The 26,555-nt window shown below is 39.1% G+C and overlaps 1 protein-coding gene across 5 annotated transcripts in view; it reads left to right on the plus strand.

The window, feature by feature from the left end:
• Positions 1-26,555, plus strand: part of RALGPS2 (Ral GEF with PH domain and SH3 binding motif 2) — a 107,301-nt gene that overhangs the window by 16,886 nt on the left and 63,860 nt on the right. For 3 of the 5 annotated variants that reach the window (XM_064664175.1, XM_064664171.1, XM_064664173.1), the window contains exons 2-6: positions 6,131-6,262; positions 7,793-7,921; positions 16,288-16,338; positions 20,569-20,652; positions 25,970-26,059. In XM_064664175.1, the coding sequence (XP_064520245.1) occupies positions 6,206-6,262; positions 7,793-7,921; positions 16,288-16,338; positions 20,569-20,652; positions 25,970-26,059 (411 nt within the window). In that variant the 5' untranslated portion in view covers positions 6,131-6,205. The remainder of the gene's footprint in view (positions 1-6,130; positions 6,263-7,792; positions 7,922-16,287; positions 16,339-20,568; positions 20,653-25,969; positions 26,060-26,555) is intronic. The other 2 variants (XM_064664172.1, XM_064664174.1) reach the window with 1 other exon arrangement.

The raw sequence follows: 26,555 nt of genomic DNA on the forward strand, positions 1-26,555 counted from the left end.
CCCTCCTGGTATTTAGTCATGGCAGGTGTGTCCTCGTGCAGATCTCAGTGTGTTGGCATAAGCTGAGGTCTCCTGGTTTCCCCTTCTGCAGTGGTGCCTTCAGAGAACCTGCAAGCCCTTCTCTGCACGCATTCCATTGAAAAGTTTTTTAAAAGAACTGCAGAGTAACAGCATCAGTGTCTCCTTGGAAATGTTTTGCAGGTAGTGTTGGCCCATAACTCATGCAAACATCTCTTGTGGATACTTCGTGCTTACAGTATTGGTGGCATCATTTCCAGCTGAAGCTCACAGCAGAAATTTTACAGGCATCAGCTCCAAGAGTCCTTTAATGATTGACTTTAATTTTTTATTGTTCTGTCCATCAGATAGTTTTATTTGTCCCGTATTATATTGCTTTCCTGTATTGCCAAATGCTTTATTGCTCTAATATTTGTACTGGTATTGCATATTTAATAACTGTTAGTAATCTCTTCCTTCTCTGATACTAAGCTGTTCTGTTTTTATCATGCCTCTACCCAATGTGTGTCTTATGCTGGTGCCCTTTATCTCAGTCTTCACTAGTGGCAGTTTACCCAATGCTTTGCCAAGATTCACGTGTCTGCAGATTTTGTAGTGTGTGTGATTCTGGGTCTGGGATTTCATTATTTTCAGTGATAAATTTCCTGCAGGAGAATGGGGTTATACTCAGTTGCTTCGGCTTTGATTTCATCTCTTTTGTGGTAGTTTCAATTTTTATCAGTTTTGCTGTCTTATATTACCTCTCAATATTACCATGCTTGCTGAAAATTGAATTAAAGCATGGCTTTAGGTGACTTTCATTTTTATTCTTTATCCCCGTGTACATCCTGCCTTTATTCTTACAGTGCAGTAACTGGTTGGGTTTCTGTTTTGGTGGCTTGGGTGTAAAACTGAAGGATACAGTTTGGAAGGTGCAGTTTGATTTTACTTGGCAGAATCTTCTTTCATAGTTGAATGAACGTTCTTTGTCCTGTGGCCTATTCCTCGGTGATTTTTCTGCTTCATTGTGGGGCTTTATTGGTTTGTTGGTTTTATTTTGTTTTGGTGTGGAGTGTATGGTTTGTGGGTCTTTTAATATGTTTGATTTCTTGTAGTTTTTTTGTTGTGGGTTTTTTGGTTTTGTTTTTCTTGTGTTGTTGTTGGGTTTTAGCAGTTGTCTCAGCTTTTGCCTTTTAGACAGTAAGTTTTCTTTTAGTCTTCAGATGTTTCCACAGGATCAGGAGCTCAGGTTCATTGTCTCTGGAACTGATTTTTCAGTCCTTATTGTTCTTTGGTCCCCAAAGCCTTTGGTAGTGGCTCTGCATATTTGTCCATCATGATCCATGCAAGGCACTTCTGTTATCTTAATGGGGATCTGTGATCAAAACAAATGACACTTTGTACTGACATTATGAATAAGAACAAAGAGGATATTGGTCATCATGACTCTTGAGCTGTTCATAAAACTGCACTGTGGCTGTTTCCTCAAAGCTTTTGCACTGCTCTCACAGGAGGTTTTAAATGTAACTTTAGAGTAGTCTTTTAAAATGCCGTTTGTACAGTGTATTTTTGGGACAGTGTTTGACCCAAGCTGAGTCAAGAACAGCTGCTATGGAAGGCAGTCAGGTGTAGGTGTCCTGTTAGACACCTGTGAGTCCAATACTGCCTGGCCAGGTTCTTTTAGGCATTCCACACATGGAGGGGGTGTAACGTTTTATGTTAAATTCACAATTTGAGTAGAGTTGGTGTTACAGAGGATTTCTGATTTAGCAATGTGGTACGAAATATACTGAAATTGCAATATAAATACAAGTTCAGTTTAGCAAAATACAGCAATTGCAGTAAAGCAGTTGAAACACAATCCCAGTGTGATGCCCATTCCTGGTCTCTGGAGTGTGCTCACTGTCACGATGCTGGGTGTCCCCGGCCACCAGGAAGAATCTGTGGGTTGAAGCCAGCTCAAGCTCTCTGAAATGCCTTTGTTATTTAGTTTTGTACTCTGGGCAGAGCCGTGTATTCAGTCCCCCGTGCTCCTTTGGATAACTCTGGGACACAGTCACTTTTTTAATGAACTCAGGGAGAAGCCTTTGCACCGCTGGTTGATTCACTCAGCTGTGATGCAGTCAGTTGATGGCTCCACTGACAGAGCTGTTTGTCTAAAACAAAGGGCACCCTCTGGTGCCCTTTGTGCTGAGATAAGTCACTGTGCTCACCCACACCCTGCGGCACTGCCCTTGCTCATCCTCACCGAGCTGCCCTTTTGGGGGATCTGTAGGTCAGTCCTTGGAAGGGAATGGTCATTAAATACAGCTCTAGGTGAATTGGCAGAACAACTCACTGAAGGCAGCAGCCCCTGCTTAGTTGTGCTAGCTTTGGCTGGGAAAAAGTTAATTCTCTCCATAGTATTTAGTGTGGGGCTGTGTTTTGGATTTGTGCTGAGTGCAGTGCTGGTACCACAGGGATGTTCTGGTTGCTTGCACAGAGTCAAGGCCTTCTCTGCTCCTCACCCCACCAGTAAGTAGGCTGGGGGTGCACAGCAAATTGGGCCGAGGGGATGTAGCTGGGACAGCTGAGCCCAACAGGGATATTCCAGGGCACAGATATGACGAGGAAGGGGGTGGAAGGGGGGATATTTGGAGTGATGGTGTTTGTTTTCCCAAGTCACTGTTACACAGGATGGAGCCCAGCTTTCCTGGAGATGGCTGAACACCTGCCTGGATGGCTGAACACCATCTGGAACATGCCCGTGGGAAGGGATGAATGAATTCCCTGCTTTCCTTGAGTGCAGAGTTTTTCCTTTCCCTGCTGAACTGTCTCATCTCAACTCATGGGTTTTGTCACTTTTTCTCTGCTGATTCTCTCCCTCACCCCGCCGTGGGGGAGTGAGTGAGTGGCTGTGTGGGGCTGAGTTGCTGGCTGGGGTTAAACCACAACAATAGTCTAGATATTTTCATTCTTTGGGTGTGAGGAATCTTTTGTATCAGTATTTTTAGTTTGCTTTTCACTGGACACTGGCACGAAGAGGTAGGTAGATAGCGTGTCCAGGCTTCAGGTTGGCATAAATGCATGTTTAAGTATTTTGTGTATCATATAAAACACTTTCAATTCCATTTCTGAGCCTAGAGGCATTTATTAAATTGGAGAGGAGAAACAGAGTGAAAGTTCAAATTACTCAGTGTAATTCAGTTTTAGTAACTGGATATACAAGGTACACAGTGAAAACTCTGTGACTCACTGTCACAGTCATTGCACATACCCAGCTGTGTTACTCTGAACTGCTCTGCTCTTGATCACCTTCTGATATTGCTGTTTCCTTCTTATTTTGGTGTCGAGCAGAAGAGTAGCATAGGAAGCAAATGATTTAATTATTCCAGTGTGAGATATTTTTCAATAATTGTCTTCAGTGACACACTGGCCAAAACCGTTGCTGTGACTTTTCATTGTTATGGGAGTGGTCATGTACTTTTGAAAGCTGCATTAAACATGAAAACACTTCAAATGCTGCAAATCCTGGAACTTTAAAGTTGATGAATGTTAGTTTATGGCAGTTCAGTTCTAATTCAGCTGCTTACTGTATCTCCACAAAGCAGGGGAAAAGTATAAATGTATTCAGACGTACCCTTGTAATGCAGCAATGGACACAGAATTGCATGGACAGCTTTGTTAGGATACAGCCCGAGGGCAGATGTTTTATTTTGTAATCTCAGTTTCCTTTGCATGCAGTTTGTTTTTTCTTCCCTAGGTGATTTTCTACTTATTAAAAAAATTCCAGTGTTTCTTTGCCTTGTAGAAGTCTCTCCTTTGCATGGTGGGCAATTTCGACCCTCCTTGACTAAGGGACAGAGTTCTCTCAGTTCCCATCACAGTAACCAGATATAAAAGGAAAACCTGGATCAATGTGCAGCACTGCTGTACCCTCCAGGTAGATCCTCTAAGGTGGAAATCTGTTAGGAAATAAGTTACTGTGAGAGCCTGTGGGTTATTGTGAGGCTAATTATTTAGGAAACTGGGCTTTAGTGCTTGCTTAGAGAGGAGTTAGTCTCCTCTTGTTTGTCTGAGGCTGCTCTGCCGACTCCATAGGCTTCTGTGATATGCATAATTTTTTCTAAATAGTACCATCCAAATACCTCCACAAAAAACCCACCCCAGTTTTGCTTTTCCTTGGGCAGAAACACTTCGCCAATTCTCTCCCTCTTGTTGCCTCCCGTTAATATGGGGAAGGGGAACAACTGAAGCCTATATGAGCCAAGGGTCAAATGTATAACATTTAGTGTAAGATTGGCTTTGTATGATACAGTTATGGGCCAGATAGTTATGAGGGAATTGTCCCAAGTGCCATTTTTCCTCAAAAAAAGGTTAAAAATATCACAAATATCTGAAGGGTAAGTTTTTAGCAGGGAAGATTACTTTGGGACGAGTGTGCAGTTCTGAATGTGTGCGGGAGCCTGAAACTGGTTTTGAAGATGTGATACCTCTGTCCTCTGCTGTCACTACAGAAATGAAAGTTGTGACACATCAGTTAGTTTTATTTCCATGCTTTTCTGTTCAGCAAATGAAAAGGCTGTAGGGAAGAGGCACTGGGGAGCTGGGCATTTGGCAATATTCCTCACAAGATAATCTGAAGGGTAATTGAGATGGGGAGGGGCAGCACAGCAGTGACAGTCACAAGCCAAAGATGAGGTGTATTTTTCCCTTTGCATGCTCTGTTAGTATAACACCAGCTAAGGTTTAAATGCAGTTAAGTGCATTTTTAGGGGAGTAATCACTCTTAAAGCAAATGGGCTGGGAGTATAATGTTAAAGTGAAATGCAGCATCCTCTGTCCTGTGAATGAAACAGTCCCATCAGCTTTTCCAAAACAAGAAAGGGTAGAATGTGGATGGCTGCTCTGAATTGCAGAAGTACAGCTCAGATGGGACTGTTAATACTCTAAAATTCAGTGGAATACTCAATTCAGTGGAAGCTGAAGCGTTTGATTGAAATTTGCCACGTGGCTCCCGTTTGCTGCCCTCCTTTCTGTATTGCATTCCTACAGTGGCACTTTACAATTACTGCTTTTTTGAGGATATTTTATTATTTAAATATTGCAGTTTCTTGCCTTCCAGGCTTGCCTGTCTGACAGTCCTGGTTTAGGTCACTTGGAGATACAGCTTTTCAGGTTATTTTATTTCATTCCTTAGAGGCCTCGAGTATGAGCTGCTGCAATACTATTTTGTCATGTGGAATTACTCAGCTCCTCGTCACTTCTCCATTTACTTGCAGACCATTTAATACTAGAGTTAAACTACAAACCTAAAGTGAATTTCATAAATAAGAGCAACTTTGGAGACACACCTGTTGCAGACACAGACCTAAGGAAGCTGATTTATAGTAGTTTTCACACTAGAGGGCACCAAGAGCTCATTAAATTTAAGCATAAACCAATTTTTACTCTCTGTAACACTTCAGTTTTGGGTAGTCTTTTTGTTTTTGCAGTGGGTGCCAAAGGTTTCCATTTCTTTGCAACATTATCTCTGTAGAAATGAAAAGTAATAGTATTCTTGAAAGGATGCACTAAAAGTGTGTGGGGTTTTCCTTTGTGTGTTTTTCTGTTTGTTTTGGGTGTTTTTACTAAGCAATAATTTGGGTAATTTGTGGAGAAAAGTATAAATTCCACTTGCACTCTTTAATTGCTTTTGATATGGTAATTTTTCACTTGAAGCTGGTAAAGAGGCATATAAGATAGGAAATGATTGGATAGCACCTTATTGAAGTTATCTAATAGAGTTAACATCTGAAATAAACTTTTTAAAGTTGGTAATAAAAGGAAGAGCTGTGAACTGATGTTGCAGACCTAACCTTAATTTAGAGCTGCTGCATACATTTACATATTGATTCCTGGCATGTAGGAAGTAGTAGGGAAAAGAATATGATAAGTTGATACTGCCAGTAAGGGATGGATCTCAATGGAACCTTCAGTTGTTTATGTTGGGTTTAAATAGGTAATTTTAAAATATGTGTTAGAATTTGAAATATGGACCTCAAACTGGTGGAGCCATTTTGGAAGCCCTTTCATTTTGTTAAGGATTCTAGATCCTGACTCTTGGTTAAAACACATGAACAAGTGGTTTCTGATGACTTTGTGCTCCTCGTAGGAATGGTTCTTCGGTTGCCTTGGAGATGATGCTGCTGCTGTCGATGTAGGGCTGGAGCCGGATGGTGTGGGCAGCATGGACCTGATGAACGGGCAGCCCAGCAGTGTTAACATTGCAGCCACTGCTTCAGAGGTAAGGACTACAAACCTCACTTGTTGGGGAATCAAGGACTCCATTTTCACTTTAAATGTGCCAAAATGTTTTCCTTTAACAGGTTTCGCCCAACAGAGTCATATTTTGTGTGTTGGTTTCATACACCCCCAGTTTAGATGGGAATAGTGTAAAGTTCTGATCTTTGTATACCAAAAGAACATGAGCTAGCATTTATGGCCTTGCCATAGCCAAAATGCCTTTTTTTGTGTTCTCTTCTATCACATCTAGACGTGAAAGCTTTTCTTTTCAAGTTTTAACAAGAATAAATGCTCTTAGTGCAATAAGCTGGGCTGGCAAGGCCCGTGAAAATGTTTTGACAGGTATTTGTGTGTCTGTGTGTACTGAGGGACAGTCTGGCACAGTAGCAGTGGAATAAAGTTGTTCCCTTTGTCTCTTGGACTGTATTCTGACATAGATATGGGGCCCTCCTGCCCACCAAAGCTTCTGCCCCCTAGAAATGAACAGCTTAGAGTGTGTGTATGATCCCAGCAATGGAGATTGGCCTCATCTGCTGGTGCCTCTTATTTTGAAGTTTATATAATTTTGCATTTGTCATGCATTTGTTATAGAAAAGAAGGCTTGGGCTGAAGTTAGAACACTGCAAAGTCAATAGTCCTGACTATAGTTGCTTCCTTCACTGGACCTTCCCAAAGGTGTTTGGCTTATTTATATATTTACACGCAAATTTTGTTAGCAGACGTGTGTGTTACGCACTTGCAGGTCCACGTGGAAATGGGAAGCACCACAAACAAGGTGAAAGGAAAACTGGAGTTTTCTATTATCAAAAGGGTTCAAATAATCTCCAGCATAATTTCACAGATATTGTCAATATCTAAACAAGACAGTTGCCATCAGTCTCCAAGACCACTGTTTGTGTTTATACAAATTTTAGTACTTACCTTGTTTTATGAATCATTGGTCATTTTTTGGCACGCACCTGAAAAGTTTTCTTGGGGGAAAAGCTACCTTTTTACTCAGCAAAATAGTCTTGAATGTTCATGTGATGTCTGATAAAATTGAATAAAATATATTTTGGCAAAAATTACATGAATTTGCTTTCAGCAAGGAGTACTTTTTTTCTCCTATCTTGACTAACCAGGAAGAGAGAGGACTTGTAACTGGAATGTGTCTGTAAGTACAGTGGTTACTGAAAATGCCTCCCTGGTTTAGAGGTTTTAGTGGTGTTTTCAAAGGCAGGTTTTTCGGAGAGATTGTACTGCCAGAATCTAATTAAAAGTGGACATGATAATTAAATGAGTGTTTTCTTTATATGTCCTTATAACAGAAGCGCTTAAAAATGGACAAGAGTTTATTTCAAGGACCCATATCCACAGTCTTGAAAACCTTAGCAGTCTGTGTCAGGAGAAACCATGTCCTGGGCTGACTTTTAATTGATAACTTACCCTACAGAACAATTCTGTGACCTGTGTTGTTTGAACAAAAGTGTTGCTTTTGGGAGTGTAAAAAAGAAAAGACAAAAAGAAGAGGAGAGGACCAAAATATCCTCAGTGTTTTTGTTTGTTTCTGCAGAAGAGTAGCAGCTCTGAGTCCTTGAGTGACAAAGGTTCAGCTGAGCTGAAGAAGAGCTTTGATGCCGTGGTGTTTGATGTTCTGAAGGTCACACCAGAGGAATATGCGGTGAGCACTTCCAGTCATTTTTATTGCTTTGTGTCTGAATCTTCCTGGCAGCTTTTCCTCTGCTTCTCCAGTTCTGGATACTTTTTGCTTGACTTCTGTCATCCATGGGTTTTAAAAACATTTTCTTCATTGTCTGTATTCTGTTTAGTGGTAAGTAATCTTTTGGGGCTCTGCTGTCCAGGTATTTTTCACCCTTTTACATGTAGCATAGACCAAAGATTCTTAAATCTATGTGATGCAGCTTAATTCTGACACGCAGAGTTTAAGTTGCAAGACTATACTTGATCTGTGCTGGTTTTTTTTTTTTGGAGGTGTTTTAATTTTTAACTCTGTTAATTCTTACTGGAGTGCTTGCTTTCTTTTTTTTTTTTTTTTTTGAGTGTACAGAAAAAGGAGATGTTTAACCAAAACACTGGGTGATTTTTTTTATTTTTACCCTACTTGTAGGGATTAGGACAACAGATGGTCCTTCTAAGTATTCAAGTGTGCTACTAGAAAGATTGCTAAGAACCTATTGCTCTTCCTGTATTTATAATTCAAGTGATGAGATCCACGAGGATTTGTCCTGGAGAAATTATCAATACGTGGTATTACGTGTCACAAGATATTCCCATTAAGTTTGTTCTGGTTTGTAATCATTAATAACTATTTCTCTTAATTATTAATGGCTAAATTGATTCTAATGAGCACACTGAAAATTTAAAGCAGCTGGATTATGAAGGGGTAGGTACTTACTTACACATGAAATTCTTCTTGGAGAGTGAATGGGATTTATTTCTGACTGAGGCTCAAGTCATGTGCTTTGGGCCTCTTCTTTGCACCATTGTCAGGAACAGCTGGGCAATGCATCACCTGCTTTCCCTGGGAAGGGTTTTTGGGGCTGGCTATCCTCTCAGGTTTATCTTGTGATTTCTCTACATAAAGGAAATCCAAGTACTTAGGGGATTTGGGGCTGGGGGCATGAATTCAAGTGGAATTATGCACTGGGGCCAGAATGAGTTCATTGAATGAAGCAGTGGCTGCTGTGGAGCAGCAGAATAGAGCAGTGAGTCTCTGTGGAGTTGCTGTCACTCACTTGGACAGCCAAATATACCAAGGTGCTTTGTCTTGTATCACATTTCATAATCCTTCTGCTCTACTGTCTAACCCTTCATCTCTCACATGCAGAAACCTTTCACACTGGATGTTTTAAATGTTACCTGCTTAGTAAATCTCAGCTAGATAAAAATCTGTATTCAAATCCAGTGTTTTTGCTATTTTCGTATTTTGTCTCAAACTGGGTAGAGTTGCACTCACAAAAATCTTTTAATTAAGAATTTCACATTAAAATGTTGAAGCTATGCTTATGTTTTGGATTTATACTACCAGGTATAATTTTGCTGTTTTCTCAGTTCCCCAAAAGAAACATCTTTACTCTTTCCTTTCAAAGTATCTAGTTCTTCATAACAGGTTTCATTTACTGTAAATGAATATGAAATATCTTACAGACAGAATTCTGAGCAATTGAGCAAAACCATCAGTGTTCAGCTCTTTGGCAAGGAAATAATTCATTTCTTTTTCAGTGTTTCATTACACAGCTGCACCTCTTTGTTAATGTTTGTTTCCCCAGGCAGGTTTATCTGCTTTTCCAGTAGCACTTGCTTGCTTTGAGTGCTGCCTTTTTCTGATCATTCCTGCTGAAGGTTGTAGAAGTAAGTAAATTTGCCAAAAATTTGGTACCTTGGAGGCAAAATACCTTTGACCCTTACACTTGTGTTTATTTTATTGACCATTTCCTCATTCTTCCTGCGTTTAGTCCTGCCATAACAGAGAAGTGTAAAATCTGGATTTCAGTGTTAAATGTGAGGACTACCAGAGTGATGTTAAGTATGGCCAAGCTCTTGAGGACACCAGCGTGGATTGGACATGGATATGCTACCAGTTGCTTTTTCAAAGTATGGGGAAGCTTTTAGTTTAGTGATAGCTCTTCTAAAATGGATGCAGTGCAGACTACAGACATCTGTCACTAGGGAAGGCTGAGTGAATCCTGTTTAAAAAAATATAATTCATTTTAAAGTGGTACACTGATTAAATGATTTAGGGGCTGGCCAAGTACCTTGTTCCTTGAGAGGAAAGATAATGTGATAAAGCCAGTAAAACAGCAATAAAAGCAGGTTGCTGTCTAAGAGCTGGTTAGACAACTGTCTGATTAATGGCTAGGGAACCTTGGCTGGAATGGAAAAGAATTCCAGTGCATAGGCAGCATAAAGGTGAGAGTTTAAGTGACCAAGTCAATGTGAGCATTGTGAAGTCTCATCCTGTACCTTTATGATAATGTTGCTTTTTGATCAGGTTATTGTGTACAGATGGGACAAACAACCTGGAAGAAAAAGAGCAACAGTCTGGAGGATAATTGTTTGAGATATACTGGAAATAAGACCCATGCTGGTGGTTTCAGTACCAATGAGACACACAGATGTCTTTTCAGTTCCCACTGACTTAGAGACATCATTGTTATTTCATTTCAAAACTCCATCTGGTTAGTCAGTTAATGGGTAAGAGGCAAGTTGGACAACAAAAGCTATCACTTGTAATCCTGTATTTTCAAGAAGCTGCTTACCAAGCCAAAGAGAAACCTGAGTGCAGATATTTTTGGTGATTTTCTTTCCATATTCTCCCCTTTGGCAATCATCTTACACTACCCTGAATGTTAGTTATCCTGGTGTGCCTTTCCATGTAATGGTCCTTTATCAGAAGTCACACTAACTTCGTAGCAAAACTCTGCCAGCCCTTCAAGGGCTCCAGTTTGAACAGTAGTGGAAATTCTTGTTGTAATTTAGATGTAATAGTCAGTTATATGGTTGTTACCAACTGGGTGGTTTAAATTCTTTGTGAGGTTGAAGGCTGCTTTAGAAAGGGCCGAGTTACAGCTGAAATGGGTGAGATCTTCAGGCATAGCTGCTGCTGATTTAAAATGTATAGTTTGCTTTATCACCTTGCAGCTTCCATCCTCCCCTTTCAGGGGATATATTGAATACCTGCATGTTGGATAGATTTTGGGGAAATTCAATGAATACATGAACTAGGACACGTTTGTTTTTTTGCCAAGGATTCTGCAGACATCTTTGTAGCTGAAATGGAGACCATCTCTGATGTAAATACCTGCTTTTAGGCTGGTCACTGCTCAATTCTTTCTTAGTGGGCTGGAAGCCACAAGCAGGTTGGTGCCAGGATTGCCCAGCGGTGTCTGGCCCGTTGTGTGTGTGCAGGGTCACAGTGAATGGTCCCCATTTTCAGCCAAGGGAGAACTGTGGTTTTGAGCATACAGGGCACAATTTGTGGGGTGGGATATGTTAGTGGTGCAGTGGCAGTGGAAAGGGGAGGCTGAAGGAAAAAAGGAAAATACTCGGGGACATGAGCTCCAAATTAAGGTGCTGGGGAACTTCAGGTTGAAGAAATATTTATTTTTTGCTTTACAGTAAATTCGTATTTCTTAGGCGGCTACTGTTTAATTATCTGACTGTTTATTACTTTTTGACTCACTTTTTCATTTTATACTTCAGCTTAGCCACGCTGGTGTAAATATTTGAGGTGGAATTAAGGGAAGCGCAGCTGTATAAATCCATTGCTTTTTTTCTTTCCACCGAGTTATCTAAGAAGGATTCTTTATTCTTCACCCTGGTCCCTGGAAGTGCTGTGGAGTAAGATCACGCTGAGATGTATGTGTATTTCTTTCTTTTTGATTCCAGTTAAGCTTTGTCAAATGGTTGTTGGAAGAAGATCCTGCTTATTTTGGAAACAATACACAAATAGAGTTTATTTAAAAACCCTTCGGTCGAAACAAGGAGTTTTTCTCAGAGATGTTCTTATGACAGTTAATATCAAGTTACCTATATCCTGTTAGCTTTACTTTACAGAAGAACATTAGAATAAACATGTTCCCAATGAGAGCAAGAAGAAGCAACTTAATTATGGCATGTGGAGGAGCTATTAATGATAAAAGTTTTGGAGTGGACACTGTGAGAAAACAAGGAGAGTTTCAACACAGGAACTCGAATCCCCTGGTGTTCCTTCTGGACAGCAGAATTATTCTCCTACTGATGCCGTGCTTTAACAGAGGCTTAGCTATTTTTTCAGTGAGGAAAAGTGTCCTGGCAGCTCAGAGAGACAGTGCTAAGCCAAGTTGGAAGGCTTAAATGTAATTCCTTCTAAAAATTCAGATTAAGGAACAATTTATGAAGTGCTGCTTGAACCAACATGGCTTCAAGGAAAATCAGGTGATGGCAGTATTCTTCAATAACCAAAATGCAGACATGGGATTTTTTTTTTTTTTCTTTTCCCATCCCAAACAGAAACTTAGTTTTTCGTGTTACACTGAGGGTCTCTGTCCAGGAGCTGGGTGGGAAGTGCACTGTCCTTAGGGTAGGGACATGGCAGGAAAACCAGTAGTGGCCTGATAGAAAGAGTTCACCCCTGAGAAGGTCTAGGGACTAGAAAGATGGGATCATAGCCCAGATCCAATGGGAATTTTCATAGAGCAGTGTGGAGAGGAGCTTAACACAGTGGTCCTAAATGGAACTAGGAGTTCTTTAGTTACAGGGTTTTATGGAAGGAGCATAATCCAGGTGTACTCATAGAAAAGAGGAAAAAAAAATCAGGAAATACTTTAAACTTTCATTTTGTTGAACTTCTCCATATTCCTGAAAGAAGCAGGACACAGAAAAGTAGCTCTTAGTCATCTGGATGTAAAATTTCTGACCTGACACATCTCCCCAAGAGAGGGGTAAAACCTCTTTATACGAAGCTGTGTGGTAATAATTTTAGTAGTTCGAAGTAGTTAATTGTTAATGAGTCCAACTTCTCAATGCCCAGGAGAGATAAAATATGTTTAAACTTGGCTGTTGGAGACTGTCCCCAGGAAAGGTCTTCTGCACATGCAAAACTCCTGTGGCTGGGCAGGGGTGGGGAAATATCTGCCAACTACTGTTCTGGTGTGTTAATTGGAAAATGATCATTACTGGTTTTAAAAGATGGTTTTTCTCCCTTGTAAAGCTCTTCAAGTGGTTGAGAATTGGGAAATATATTAGTTATATATTAAAAACATACCTCTTCTAATCATATTCCAGAGCTGTTATCTAGGATCTAGGGCAAACACAGACACAAAAATTCCATTTGGCTCACTCTTTGCCTTGGCAGTGAAGGAATACTGTAATATATAAATGAACTTGATAGATATATCACTTCTGGAAGGACAGAAAATATCAAGTTTCCTTATCTTTGCGTAATCAGAATGCTTATTTAAAAGATAAGTAAGGACAAATTTGAAGCTTTTTATTGCACATGTAACAATTTTTATTTTTTTTAATCTATGCAGCTGACAATCCAAAACCAGAGAAGTTATGGTTGGCCAGCTTCATGTAACAAGTTGATGTGAACACTTATAATTTTTGGGTTGAATATTAACGCATTAAACCACATTTGGGAGAGGGAAGCTCTCCAGGAATTTGTATTGGCTGGGTTAAGGAGCCTGGAGTGAGAAAAGTTAGTGCATTGTATCTCTTTCACTGCAGGAGCCAAACTGGTGGCTTTGTTTGTTGGGCCTTAAATACCCCTGAGTTGGTCGAGGCAGAAGTTTTTTGTTGCTGTTAAAGCTGAGCAATGGCACATGACATAAAAGCCCTAAATTATTTTTGAAGTTTTGTCATTTCAAGTGCTGTTAATTAGACTGCCAGCCTTTCAGTTTGCTTTGTTTTTTACTTAGCAGTGAGAGAGCACCTTTTTAAAAGGGTAAAAATTCGGTTGTTAGACTTACAAATGTGAGCAAGTTAATGTTTCAAACTGTCTGTTTTGTCAAAGGTATTTTTAAACTCTAAAGTGAGTTACAATGTCATACATATAAAGTCAAATGGCTTTTTATCCATCACCTTCAATATTCAGCTCTCAGTGGCTCGATTCTTTTGAATTATGAGCAATTTATTAAGCACTTGGAACTCCTAATGGAAATTTCAAGCTCTTTAAGAAAGGGACCTCAATAAGGGATGTTTCTTGAACAAGTGCTAGTGTGATACAGTGTTACTGAAGATTTTAGTAAAAGCAGAAACACGTCAACCAAACTAGCAAAAAAAAAAAATCACCCTAATATCAACGTGATACTAAAAGAAAGAAGTTCCTCTGTTAAAACTTACTGAGCATTTTGAGTTCTCAGGCTTTTTTAAATATTTTAATGTACTTAATAACAATTTCAAATATTTTTAGTAATGACCATTAATCTTGACCCTTGACATCTGTTTGTTCAATGTCGAGGTGCCCTTTTTAATATCCCCCTCTAAAACGTGTGCCTTTATTTTTTATATAGAAATTTTACTGTGAAGTTCTAATAAGACATTCTATTTCATAGATATTTGGTATTGAGCCTGTCCTAAAGTAATAATTGGTTTAGGAGTCGCTACTGAAGCAAGCAGTCAAATTTAACTGAGGCAGTTCAGGCTGATGAAGAGGACAGATTCTGGAGGGCTGGGAAGAAAGACATTTATTTTTAAGCATTCTCTGCTCTGTGAACAGTGAATCAGTGTCCTGGCTCGTTTCTATTGTACTGTTATTGTAATCTTGTTTTAGTAAGGAGGATTTGCAGTGGAATATTAATAACCATTGAAATGCCTGTGTCTTTTGAAAGGATCTTTTAATACACCCTGGATTTGAATTTTAGTGAAGTGCCCATTCTTCTCATTCCACCTTCCCAACCCCAACCGATTTTCCTATTGATTTCCTCTGTTGAAAAGCACAGTGATCCATCCCATCAGCCACATAGTCACTGAAAGTAATACATTTCTGAGAAAGCTGGATATTCTTAAGCAGGCAGGTGGGAGGCAGGACATTGAGTTTTGGGGCTGCTGTTTCAGATGTGGCTTCTTCACTGTGGAAATCAAAAGGAAGAGTCAACTCTTCCCAGAATGTGGCTTTCCAGCCACTCTTCCCCCAACCTGTAGTGCTGCCTGGGACTGTTGTGATCCCAGGGCAGGACCCAGCACAGGCGACCATCAGTCCAGCCTGGCCACATCCTTGTGCAGAGCCTTCCTGCCCTCCAGCAGATGAACATTTCTGCCCAGCTTGGCGTTGTTTGGAAGAAAGAGCAGCCGACTAAAGCAGAGCCCGGGAAAGAAAGTGTGGGAAAACCGAAACACGTCAAGGGCTCGTTGCTTCTGTGATGTTGTACTGCAGAATAGCAGATGATTGTGTGCAGTGTGTTGGTTACAGAAAATGGTTCTATATAATTCTTTTTAATGCTTATTGTCAGAATTCCTGTCCAAAAATAGATTTAGAGGTCAAGGAGATGTGCTACCAAGTGCAGATTGGGTCATTAGAGCAGAGTCTCATTAGAGCAGGTGCATCTCTTTGCACTTGCTGGCTTTCAACTGCAGCATCCCAGTTAAAATTGTCCTGCAGGGTTGACTTTCTCTGAGGAGCTGTTCTGCCATCCACAGTGTCATTCAGTGGCAGTGGCAATTTGTGAGAGCCACAAACCTGTCAGTGTGTACCTTGGAGTGTATAAATGGGGAGCTGCTGTTTTCAAGGAAATGGGAATAAAGCTGTGCAGCTGACAGCTGAGGGAACAGAACAAGGTCCCTGGATTCATAATTAAAAGGATATTTGTGATATCTAACTTGGATGGTATTTCTGGGCTGCCTATGTACTCTTGAAAAGAAATGGTCTTTTCTCACAGCCTATGGAGTGAGAAGGAAATCCTAAAGTGTACAGGATTAAATAAGCTTAAAATAAGGCTCTGTGAATATGTTTCAAAATGCAAAACCCAGTCTTTGACTTGACACTTTTCAAAGCTAACCAGACATCCCAGAATGAAAATGTGCTCACTGGCTCTGAGCTGCTGCAAGAGAGATGGCTGTGTTTAATTTTAACTGTTGCTGAGCAACTGAACAATGACTTTGCTTAGTTAATCAAATGTGGTTCAGGTATTGATTGACAAATGTTAGGGGTGTTCTGGTAGAACCGTGTGGCACCCGGACTGACATCCAGAGTTTGAAGAGAAACTGCCCTTGAGCAGCTGAAGTCAGTTCCTTGTCTTCTGGGGTAGCCTCTTCCCTACTGTTTCTAGTTCAAGCTCTGACTTGCATGTGTAACTGCAGGGTTATGCTCCTGAGGATAATGTCTCATCATTTGTTTATTGTTTATGCAAAGTTGGGAGCACTTTATTCCCTGTTTTTGCAGGATGGCCCTGAGGTAGGAGCCAAAACCTCTGAAATTAGCAACCAAAGGAAAGCCGAATAAGAAAAGAAAACAGAACAAATGCAGTTCTTAATCAGCACAGCACCTTAGTGGAATGCAAGGTTAATTTTGATCTTAACTTATGATTTTTAAAATTTTTGTTCCAGGGTCAAATAACACTAATGGATGTGCCTGTATTTAAAGCAATTCAGCCAGAGGTAAGTATTTCATTGGCCTTGTTTTAAAACATAAATGAAAAAGTTATACCAGAATAAAAATTCTGGAATTGCAAAGTGTATGTCTATAAATCTTAATTTTTGTCCCAGTTAATACAGCTCTGAGGCAGATGGTTTTTAACAAAAGAATATCTGGAACTAATAGTTTGTTTCGGGAATAATATTGGTATTTAAATATTCAGTTAGTGCTGGAGATGAAGTGTCTAGGGTTTAGTGTTTCTGAATGAAAAACATCCTGATTTGATAATTCTGATCATAATGTTTTGAGTTTCACCTACTGATACCTGTTTAATACTTCATCCTGTCCTGTGTTTCTGTAACTGGTTCATATCCTATTTGGAAAAAGAGAAATGGTTGCAATGACATCTTAACATTCAAGATGTGTGTGATTTGTGTGTCTGTCAGGATAATATATCAATGATTTGTGCTCTCTGGTTTGTTTTTATGTAATGCCATATTCCTTTCAGATTTCAACTGAACTTGAACTGATGTTTTCAGGATCTTCACAGTGACTGTAATAAATGTTAATTAATTATTTCCTTATTTCTGTACCATTAGCATTTTCCCGTGGGCATTGCTTTGCACTTTTGAGGGTTTATTTTTCAGTTTATTGTCCATTTTACCAATACTGTGGAAGTCTTTCTCAGGTCATCAGCCACCTTCAGTCTGTCACAAGCTCTTTCACTGGTAGAAGGCTTTGTCATGACACTCTTGTGTCACACTGAACAATACTTTGCTTCCAGTGGAGAAACCTGCTCAGTCTCTTGGTTGGGATTATTGATTTAATCATTTGTGTACCTCCAAATTTTTTTGAAAGCTGCTGTTTGAACTGTACTTGAAAATGTTGTCACGATTCAGCTTTTATATGATTTCAGCAAACTATTTCCCAGCCCTTGTGGATTTGTGTGGGTTATTTGGTGGGTTTAATCTTTCAAAGAGCTTCCCATTTGATCTGGTTTGAACTTACATCACAGCAGTGCTTAACATTAGAAGAAGTAGTACACAAACACACATATGAGGAAAATATTTAAAAGAGTCAGATAAAATTGAAAAATGCTTTAAAGTTTTGGAAAAGAGCTTGAAAAAAAGAGAGAACCTATTAGAAGATCAGGAGAAACATATTCTGCTATTTGAAAGCACTCTAAGGATATCCAGAAAAACTGCTCTGGAGCATAGGTGAATATATCTAGAAAGTAATTATTTATAAGAAAAATCTGTATGTGTTGCATAAGAAAAACTGATGTGATGTCTTCCCTGGAAAATATCCACGAGGAAGGGTGGCTGTTTTGACTCTTCTCAGGTGTTGATACAAAAGCAGTTGAAGGCTCTGGCAGGGTGCAGGTACCAACTGTCCATCAGTGCTCCCCCACAGCTCCTCAGAGGTCCGTTGTCTGATATGTCTCTAAATTGGGTTAATCCCCTAAGGAAAGGGGCTGTGAAGATCAGCTCTGAGGTCAGAAGAAGCTGGACACAATTAAATTGCTTTTCTCCTGGTTTGCAGAAGGGAAAATCAGCCATGGAAAGACTTACTTTGCCTAAAGGTGTCTTGACAGCAGGTTAATGGAGTGTTGTGGATCTCTGAGTTTCCTTCAAGTTCCTACCAGACCGTGCCATACTCACGTCTTGATTCAGCTTGTAAATCTTTACCCATCTCTTGACATGTGCACTCAAGCATTGTGGAATTTGAAATTAGAAAACAAAACAGGATCTGCTGACACCGATATCAGATTTCAGAGCTCTCATCTGCATGCCCAGTGGGAGATGATGAACAACATTTTTCTCCCTGTGCTGAGATTTAAAAGCAGGGTGTTTTATGACAGATTGTTCTAATTCACCACCAAATCTATGTTATACAGGCTCTGAATCTCCCTTTGCTTCCCAAACTCTGTAGAATGGTATCTGAACGGGAATTTGAGCCTTTAAATGTGTGTTCCTTGGTTTTCCCAAATGAGGGTTCTGTAAGATGTACTCCAAGATGCTTAGTTTTAAAATTGCTGGAGATGACTTCTCACCATCTTTAAAGTGTGTGAGCAGTATTTTTTTAAATGTCTTTTAATATTTTAAAGGTACTGTGTTGCATCTTCTTCATTGTATGAAACCGTGTTTTTTAATTATTATAGATCGCTTTTCTTTTAAAGCAACATCAGAACTTCATCTTGGTTATCTTAACAAAAACCAAAGCTGAATAACACTTTCCAGAACAATATATAGTAATGTTACTTTTAGCATCAAAATTAATGAACTTACTCATGGCACACAGTTATATACTTCTGTAGCTTTGCCTCTATCTGTGGCAAATAAATTATTTGTATGAAAGCAGCCAATTTGCATTTTAATTTTTGGGATACAAAAAAAAAAAAAGGGAGTTGCCCCAGTCAATTACAAGGTTTTTCTCTGTTCCCTGGGAGTGAGAAGGGTTGTGTTGTTTTTTTATTCTCTCTTTCTTGTAGTGGTTGTGGCTTTCCAGAGAACAGTGACTGTGAAACAAAAAGGAGTCCCAGACTTGCTCAGTTGTGCTGCTGGTAGTTATGTTAACATTAACCCAGGGCCAGATGTCCCCTTGCAGAACACATCAGTTTGCTTTTATTGGAAAATCTGATTACTTATTTTACATATTTTAGTACATCATCCAAAATTATTTGCCCATATGTACTCACATTGAAAGTCTTTAGTGGGTTACTGTCTTTAACCTCTTCATCCCTTCTGCTTCACCAGGCTAGGCGGTGAGAAAAACCCTCACTTATTGAATATTCTTAATCTCTGATAATTCTGAAGTTGTAGAATGGTTCTGCTATTAATCCTTGCTTTCTCTCACCTCTTTTGGAGACTTTCACTTTGACCCATATAAAGCTTCTAGTGAGAAACACAATCTCTCTTTCTGCCATGTAATACAGGTCATAATTTAAGTGTTCTCATAGTATTTTGTTAAGGAAAATAAAATTTTCTATGTATTCAAAAAGGAATAAAAACCAAAATGAGTTATGAAGGAAGTTCAGGGTTTTATTCTTGATCGTAAATCTTTCAGTTTTTCACTTCATTTTAAATGTATCACATAAAATAGGAAATTGGTGGTTGTAGTGACGTAGCTCCTGTGCCCGAGTTGACTGGCAGACTAAGGAAGTAATTCTGGTGAACACTTCAGGTTTGAAACTTGTAGTGGAAAAAGTGGAATTCTAGAGGAAGACCGAGAACCATGCCTGAAACAGAGTAATGGAATAGGCAGCACAGTCTGTTTAGCAGAGAAATGAGTGTTTTACAAGGGGCAGTGCATTTAGACAAGCTGGTTCCAGCAAGGAACAAGAGGGTCTTAACAAGTGTCTCCTGGAGCAGAGGGGTCAGTCAGGAATGCTGGGAAACTGGACAGGCAACAAAGGGAAATGACTTTTATTGTAGTTTATAGACAAGAGAAAAGAAAGCTGCCTGTACAGGGGAGAGAGGTCTTGCTAGTGAGGTGGAGAAGCATTTCTTACATCTCCTTAAAGGGAGGGGAAAAAGCTGCTTTTGGCACTCCCAGAGCTCTGTGTCTGTCCCTGGACGTGGGGTAGGTGTTGGCTTAAGCTGTTGAACTGATAGCACAGGCCTGAGGGCCTGCATGACTGTGCCTCCACATCCCTAGAAAAGGATTTGGATGTGTTTCTCCCATCAGGAGCAGCATCTCTTGTTTTGCAGTGTCCAGTGCTATCTGCTTCCTCTCAAGAGCCAAAGGATTCCCAGATTTGTTGCTGCTGATGTCTGCACTGTGTGAGCCTTCAGATCTGCAGGGCCAGGGCAGTGGGGCACTTATTAACATGCCAAATTAAAATAATGTGACATATTTAGATTGAGTTAACCAGGTGTATCTTTTCAGTAGACTTTTAAGTCTCTTCAGAAGGTGATTAAACACAAAAGGACGTGTTCCTCTCTATCTGAGATCCACATTTGAAGCAGGATTTTCTGTGGTAAAAAAATGAATCTCCTAGTAAGAGGTGAATTATCCAAGTGCCTAATTCAACAAAAGATGAATTGTAAAAGTCCAGTAACTCAAAACAATTCAGAAATTACACTTGTGGAATACCAATTTGCCAAAGGAATCAGAACTAGTGTAACTGTATTACTTCAATGTATTGTTGCTCTGTTAAGTTGTTTTGAAACTGAAGAGATTTGTGCCTCTACATGGCTCTGAACATTTGTTATGCACTAAATTGAAGTGAATTTTCATCCTTGTTCTCCCAGGAGCTGGCAAGCTGTGGCTGGAATAAAAAAGAGAAATACAGTTCTGCACCAAATGCTGTTGCTTTCACCAGAAGATTCAATCATGTGAGTTATTTTTTTCCAGCCTTATTAGATGTACACATTTTAAAAAGTCTGTGGGATTAAGTGTTCTGGCACATCACTTTTATTTTGGATCATAGCTGATTACTTGAAAACTTAAGGAACTCCTTATAGCAGACACTTTATCTAAAGGATATACAGAAAGTCCAAGCCAGTACTGAAGAAATAGCTGTGATTCTGTTTTAAATAGCAGTAATTGGTGAAAAGTGCCTATTTTCCCCATAAATGCTGGCTGTCTTTATATAAAGAGAGAATCATAATTGCAGGTTAAATGCTTACCACGCAGGATTTCTGGAGTAGTAATTAGATGTAATTTCCTTCTGCGTTAGTATCTTTTGCTTCACATAGATGCTTTTGTCCCCAGAAATAGAAGCCTGCTGTCAGGATGGTTACCTTTTTAAGGTGATTCTAGTCAAACTTTAAAAACTCTGAACAATTTTTCTGTACAAAATTTGCTCTTTAACTCTCTATTTGGCAGAATTTTTTCAAGGTAATTATTTTGGCAGGACTTTTTCAAGATTTTCAAGTAGTGTGTTTGAGATTTATGCTTTTCTTACTTAACAATTTCTCTGCATAAAATCAGCCCTTAAAAGAAGAACAGAATTTTTAGCTTTCTCCACAATTAAAACTGTAGGACTCCAGCTATGTAATTGGCCAACTAAGTTTCAAAACTGTAATACTTTTTAAGTAATGCTGTATTTTCTCTTGCAGATGAAGTAATTCTATTCCTCTCGTCTCTCCTCTTGTAAATGTTTAATAGTGTCTCAAACTTACAAGCTCTCTTCCAGATCTAACTCTATACTCAGTCTCAGACTTACAGACATCTTTGTTATTCATCTGAAACTCAGACCAAACTAACCTTTTCAGGTTTTTTTTTTTCCCCTATCAATTCTTGTGTGTTTTCTCACTTTTCATGATTGCTCGCATTCAGGAATGACCAAATCCTATTTCTTCTCATCAAAAACACAGAGAGTATGTCTTAACCTTCTAATGACTGCAATCCTTGCCTGGGTGTGGGTTTTGGACCTGATTTTCCACTTGACCAAAGAGAAAATGTTACACTGCAGACTTCTTGTGACTATGTCATCTGTTGAGATGTGGGAGGGTTTGGTTGAGGATTTGGGGGTTTTCTGTTCTTGGGGGGTTTTTTTGTGGTGGTGATTTTCTTGCATTTAGTTGACATTTTCTTAATATAGCTTTTCAAGTTGCTCCTGTTCAAGTGTATAGACTGGTGTAAAAACATTAATACTTTTGATATTAATTTCATTGATACAGCACTGATTCCACTATTTGCTGTCTTGGTTATTCATGGAAGTTGTCTCTTCCAAGAAATGTTCATTCTGCTGAATATTCTGGGCTGTTTTTGTAGAAAAGGCCATGTTAGGCAGTTACCTCATCAAGGACCCAATTCTCATTTGTTATTATTTAGGCTACTTTATACATACCAAAGAATTGGTAAAATGTGCTCAGCAGCCAGAAGGAAGGAGGGGAAAACTTACCATGGGAATAAGGATTTCCACTTCTGGCATCAAGGAAAGCCTTGATGAGTCTCATTTGTGTATAGTAGGAGTAGACAGGGACAAGGATTGTTTCAGCTCCACTTACTTGGGGGGTTCTAAACCTTAGTCCTAAAATAAGGAGTCAGGAAAATCACTGCAACCTTTGGCCTTCTCAGGCAGGAACACATTTCCTCAAACTTCTGTTAACCTTTGAAATTTCCCAGGGTTTAAATTATGCATTATGCATCTGTCTCTTCTCCCCCCCAACCTGCCAAAAGAAAACCATGAACAGCTCTCACTTTTTGAGTAAAGAGAATATTAAATCACTAACAGCTTCTTCACAGCAGATTGATCTGCTGATAGCATTTTGGAAGCAGCAGTGGTTCTGTGTAGGTGATTGCAGTCCACTGAGGATGCAGTCGGGTATTTCCAGCATGAGTTATGTGATAATTATATGTGGTGCCTGTAAAAACAGATCCAGTTCAGGGAAGAGAAATCAATTGAATTGTTCCATGCCAGGACTCTCTTATTGTCTGTGAATACATTGGTAGGTGGTACTCCATAGAGCTACACATTTACTAATGAGTATGGTTTATAAATAATTTCTTATTTTTTTTAAAACTCCGATTTCTGCCTTTTTCTGCTTCCTTCTGAAAGTGAGTTGTGTACTTGCACACTGCTGCTGTTACTGGTAAATCTGTCAGAGGGCACAATTGCCAAGTTTACTGCCTAGATCATTGTTCTACCTTTTGAAAATAAGCATTTATCATATGTTTCAAACAAACACAGTTTATCCAAGGTAACTGTTTATGTCAAGGTCACTATTGCTCTCTTGGTTGTCAGATCATCTCTTTGGAAAACCTCCTTCTTGAGGTTTTTATTCGAGTGGGAATGTTACTGTGCTGCCACAGAGCTCAAAATATCAGAGAAATTAGTCAATTAGATTCAAAACACTGGACCAGTTTTAAAGCAAAAGATCCCACTTGCAAAAGGCAGATTTTGTGTTTTACTGACTCTGGTTTGGGGGGTTTGGTTTTTGGGGTTTTTGTGTCTTTTTTTTTTTAACCCAAATGCAAACATTATGTGTAGGAGAAGTTTGTCTTGAATATCGTAGTGTTGCTGGATTGCAGTGGATTTGACTGGGGTTATCAGAAATTAAGAAATGGAATGGTGAAGAGGTTTAGTGTGCATGGAAGATACTTTGAAGAGAAATTGAGAAACTATTAAAGAGAGGTTCTCAGTTTTGCCTATCTTCTAATTAGCACAGAAGGCATAACTAGCTTTGGAAGCAACGACTATGAACTTCAAAGCACCAGTGTAACAAAATTAGTATTTCAGATAAGGCAAACATGGGATAATTTAAAAAGCTCAAGATGTGATTTAAGAACAGATATGTTCTAAAGTTAAGCCTGTTTTTCTAGGTTGACCTTAATAGGGAAGAATATAAATGTACAATTATATGTCAAGGGTTTAAATGCTGGTTTGAACTGGTATCAAAGGCAATGAGTCATCCAGCTGATTGATTTGGTAGAGTAACATTTAAATGCAGTGAGAGAGGATTTGAAGCAAGATAACCACAATATGTGGAACAAATACTTATTATTTACATGAAGAATTAATGAAAGGGTCTTTTTAAATGATTTCTTTTTCAATGCTTGGAATACATTAGATTATGGGGCTGTCTAAAGATGCCTGTTAATAGACAAGACCAGCCAAAAACCAGTGTCTGTGTTGGTAAAAACACATCAAAGCAAAGTGAAAGTGGTTGCAATGGAAGTGATGAAGTGATGAATTCTGTATCTCCTGCTTATTCTGTCTCTGAAGGGACTGGCTGGCTCTGAGCTTCCAGGGAAGTTCTGCATTTTCTTCTGGTTTGGGTTTGTTTTTTCCTGCAAGAACTTGGAAGTGTTGGGATAGGTGTGGCTGGGACTGGGATGGAAACCAGGCTTCCTTGGATAAACAAGGGCACTCGTGTGGCACAGTCACTGGGATGCCAGTGAACTGTCATAGAAGTCAGGACCAACGGAATAAATTGGTTTTTTCATCCTCATGAAAATGCTTGAGCATTTCCAGTGTTTTGAGCAAATGTTTGACAGTCTGGGCTGTCAAAGCATTCTCCTGTTACACGGACACTTTATTAACCTGAAATCAAAGAGATTTGGGCTTTTAAGGCATGTGTTGTCTCTCCCTGATTCTTTATGATACAAAAATCTATGTTAAAAATTTAAATTCCTTTGATCTTCAAAAGGAAAGCATCTCCTTAGAAACTCGTTGGTCAGCCAAGGGAAAAAAGTTCTTTTTCTCAAGCTGTGTAGCTACAGCAGAGCATCAAACTGAGGTTAAACTTTTTTTTTTGACAGAATTTTGAAGTACTGTCAAATAGTTAATGTATTCAGTACTTCTGTATTTTATGGGGAACCATTTTTTTTTTGTGAGGACAACACAATTTATCTGGAGATAGTTTGCTTAAAAAAAAAAAGGAATGGAAAGAAAATGAAGAAAAAAGAAAGGAAACAGAAACCTGAGCTCCATGGTGAATTCTTTCCTGGCTAATACAGCCTTAGACAGACAGACCAAAGGAAAGTGTTTGTCATGCAAGATGTTTGTGGGGATTTTTTTGTGGGCTTTCTTGTCATTCTTTCATTTTTCAGTTCCAAAGAGCTGTTGTGTTTTGACATCCCAGTTGTCATCAGATCACTGTAACTTCACTGCAAATGTAATCCTTTTGGGGGTGTGGATCTTCTCATGCTGTTCTCTGTTAAGACTGTCATACTGGACAAAGTGAAAGAGGATATTTCATTTTTTTTAATTGAAGTTTTGGGCAGGAACCTGAACACACACACAATGTTAGTTTACAAGAAGCTCTTTAGCATCACTTAAAAATCAAAGCAACGTGACAGGTTGAAATTTGTTTGGGTATGAGAAGGTACATTTCTTCCTATACCATTTCCAGTAGTTTTGTAAATACCAGTCATGCTGTATCTTGATAATTCAGTTTTTCCTAACTTGTAGTGAATACATGAATAAAAGCTGCAGTATTTGTTCCTATTGGCTAATTCTTTGCTACTGCTTTATTACAGTTATAAAGGTGTTTATTTTTTATCATCCTTTGTGGGGGCAGAGGGTGGGCGAGGGGGAGGAGCAGAGAAGAGAAAATATTAGAATTTAGACATGTTAACAAAACACTTTTAAAACATAGGTTTTCTGAGTCATTCATGTAAGTATGAAATGCAGCAACTGTCCTTTATACCACACTGGATATAGCAGTGATTTTACACCACAGTGAAGTTAATCCTATAAAACTTACCCAGGAGTATGGTACCGTGCTGTCAATTGGCAGGTGATTGGTATAGCCAGAAATAAGAGTACAAACTATAAACCAGGTTAGAGCAGGGACTTTCTACCTTGTGTTCCAGTTTTGTTCAGGATTAATTTTTTTTGGAGGTGTTGGAAATGTCAGTGAACTGTAGCTGAAGCTGTTCAGCTCATCTGGGAGTTGGGTAGTGCAGCTTTGAAGTTGTGGAAGAGCAAAACCAACGAATATAACTCAGTGTAAGTGTTTATATTCCTTCAATTTGTAGACTTCTAATAAAATTTCTTCATGATTTTCTTTTCCTGGGAGGGCATTGTTTGAAGTTTGAGAGTCTCGCCATTTGGTTTGTGTCTGTGAGATCTCACCCTCGAGCTCAGCCTGAAATCAAGGCTGTTTGCATAGACTGTACTTCTATAAAAATAAATAAAACTATTCAAAGTGTTATGTTGAAACTCTGAATTTTCTAAAAGGGAATTTTTCTGCCTTCTAGGTAAGCTTCTGGGTTGTTAGAGAGATTCTGCATGCACAGACTTTGAAAATACGAGCTGAGGTTTTGAGCCACTACATTAAAACTGCAAAGGTAAGAATTTGGGTTGGGAAGGGGTGTGTGGGATTCACCACAATTAAAGGTTTTATAACTAAGTTGGTCAGTTCAAAAATACACGTGGGGAAATATTTATCTGAAACCTGATTTAGTTTAATTAAGGTAATGCAAAGATGCTTTATTTCATATATTATTTATGAAAGAGTATAATTTACCTGATGTGATTTTTAGATTGGTTAAACCAAAATGCTGTGTGTAGAATCAGTTCAAACAGCATCAGTCAGAACAGAAATGGTTTGTTTGCCTTTACCATTGGAAGGAAAGGATTTTTTATCTCTTATTCCAATTGTGTCATGAATAATACCAAGTTAATAAATATGGTTTCAAAAATATACTTGAATTCCAAAAACATTTTGGAGCTCTCAATGTTTCCTAAAGCCTTTTGGACTGACACTCCTAAGAAAAGGGTCAGCAAACCTTGAGTGATGTGTAGGTGAACCAGAGTCCTGGCCCTTCAAAGCAGAGTGAAACT

This window comes from Pseudopipra pipra, chromosome 9 (assembly GCF_036250125.1).
Source record: "Pseudopipra pipra isolate bDixPip1 chromosome 9, bDixPip1.hap1, whole genome shotgun sequence".
NCBI classification, from domain to species: Eukaryota; Metazoa; Chordata; class Aves; order Passeriformes; family Pipridae; genus Pseudopipra; species Pseudopipra pipra.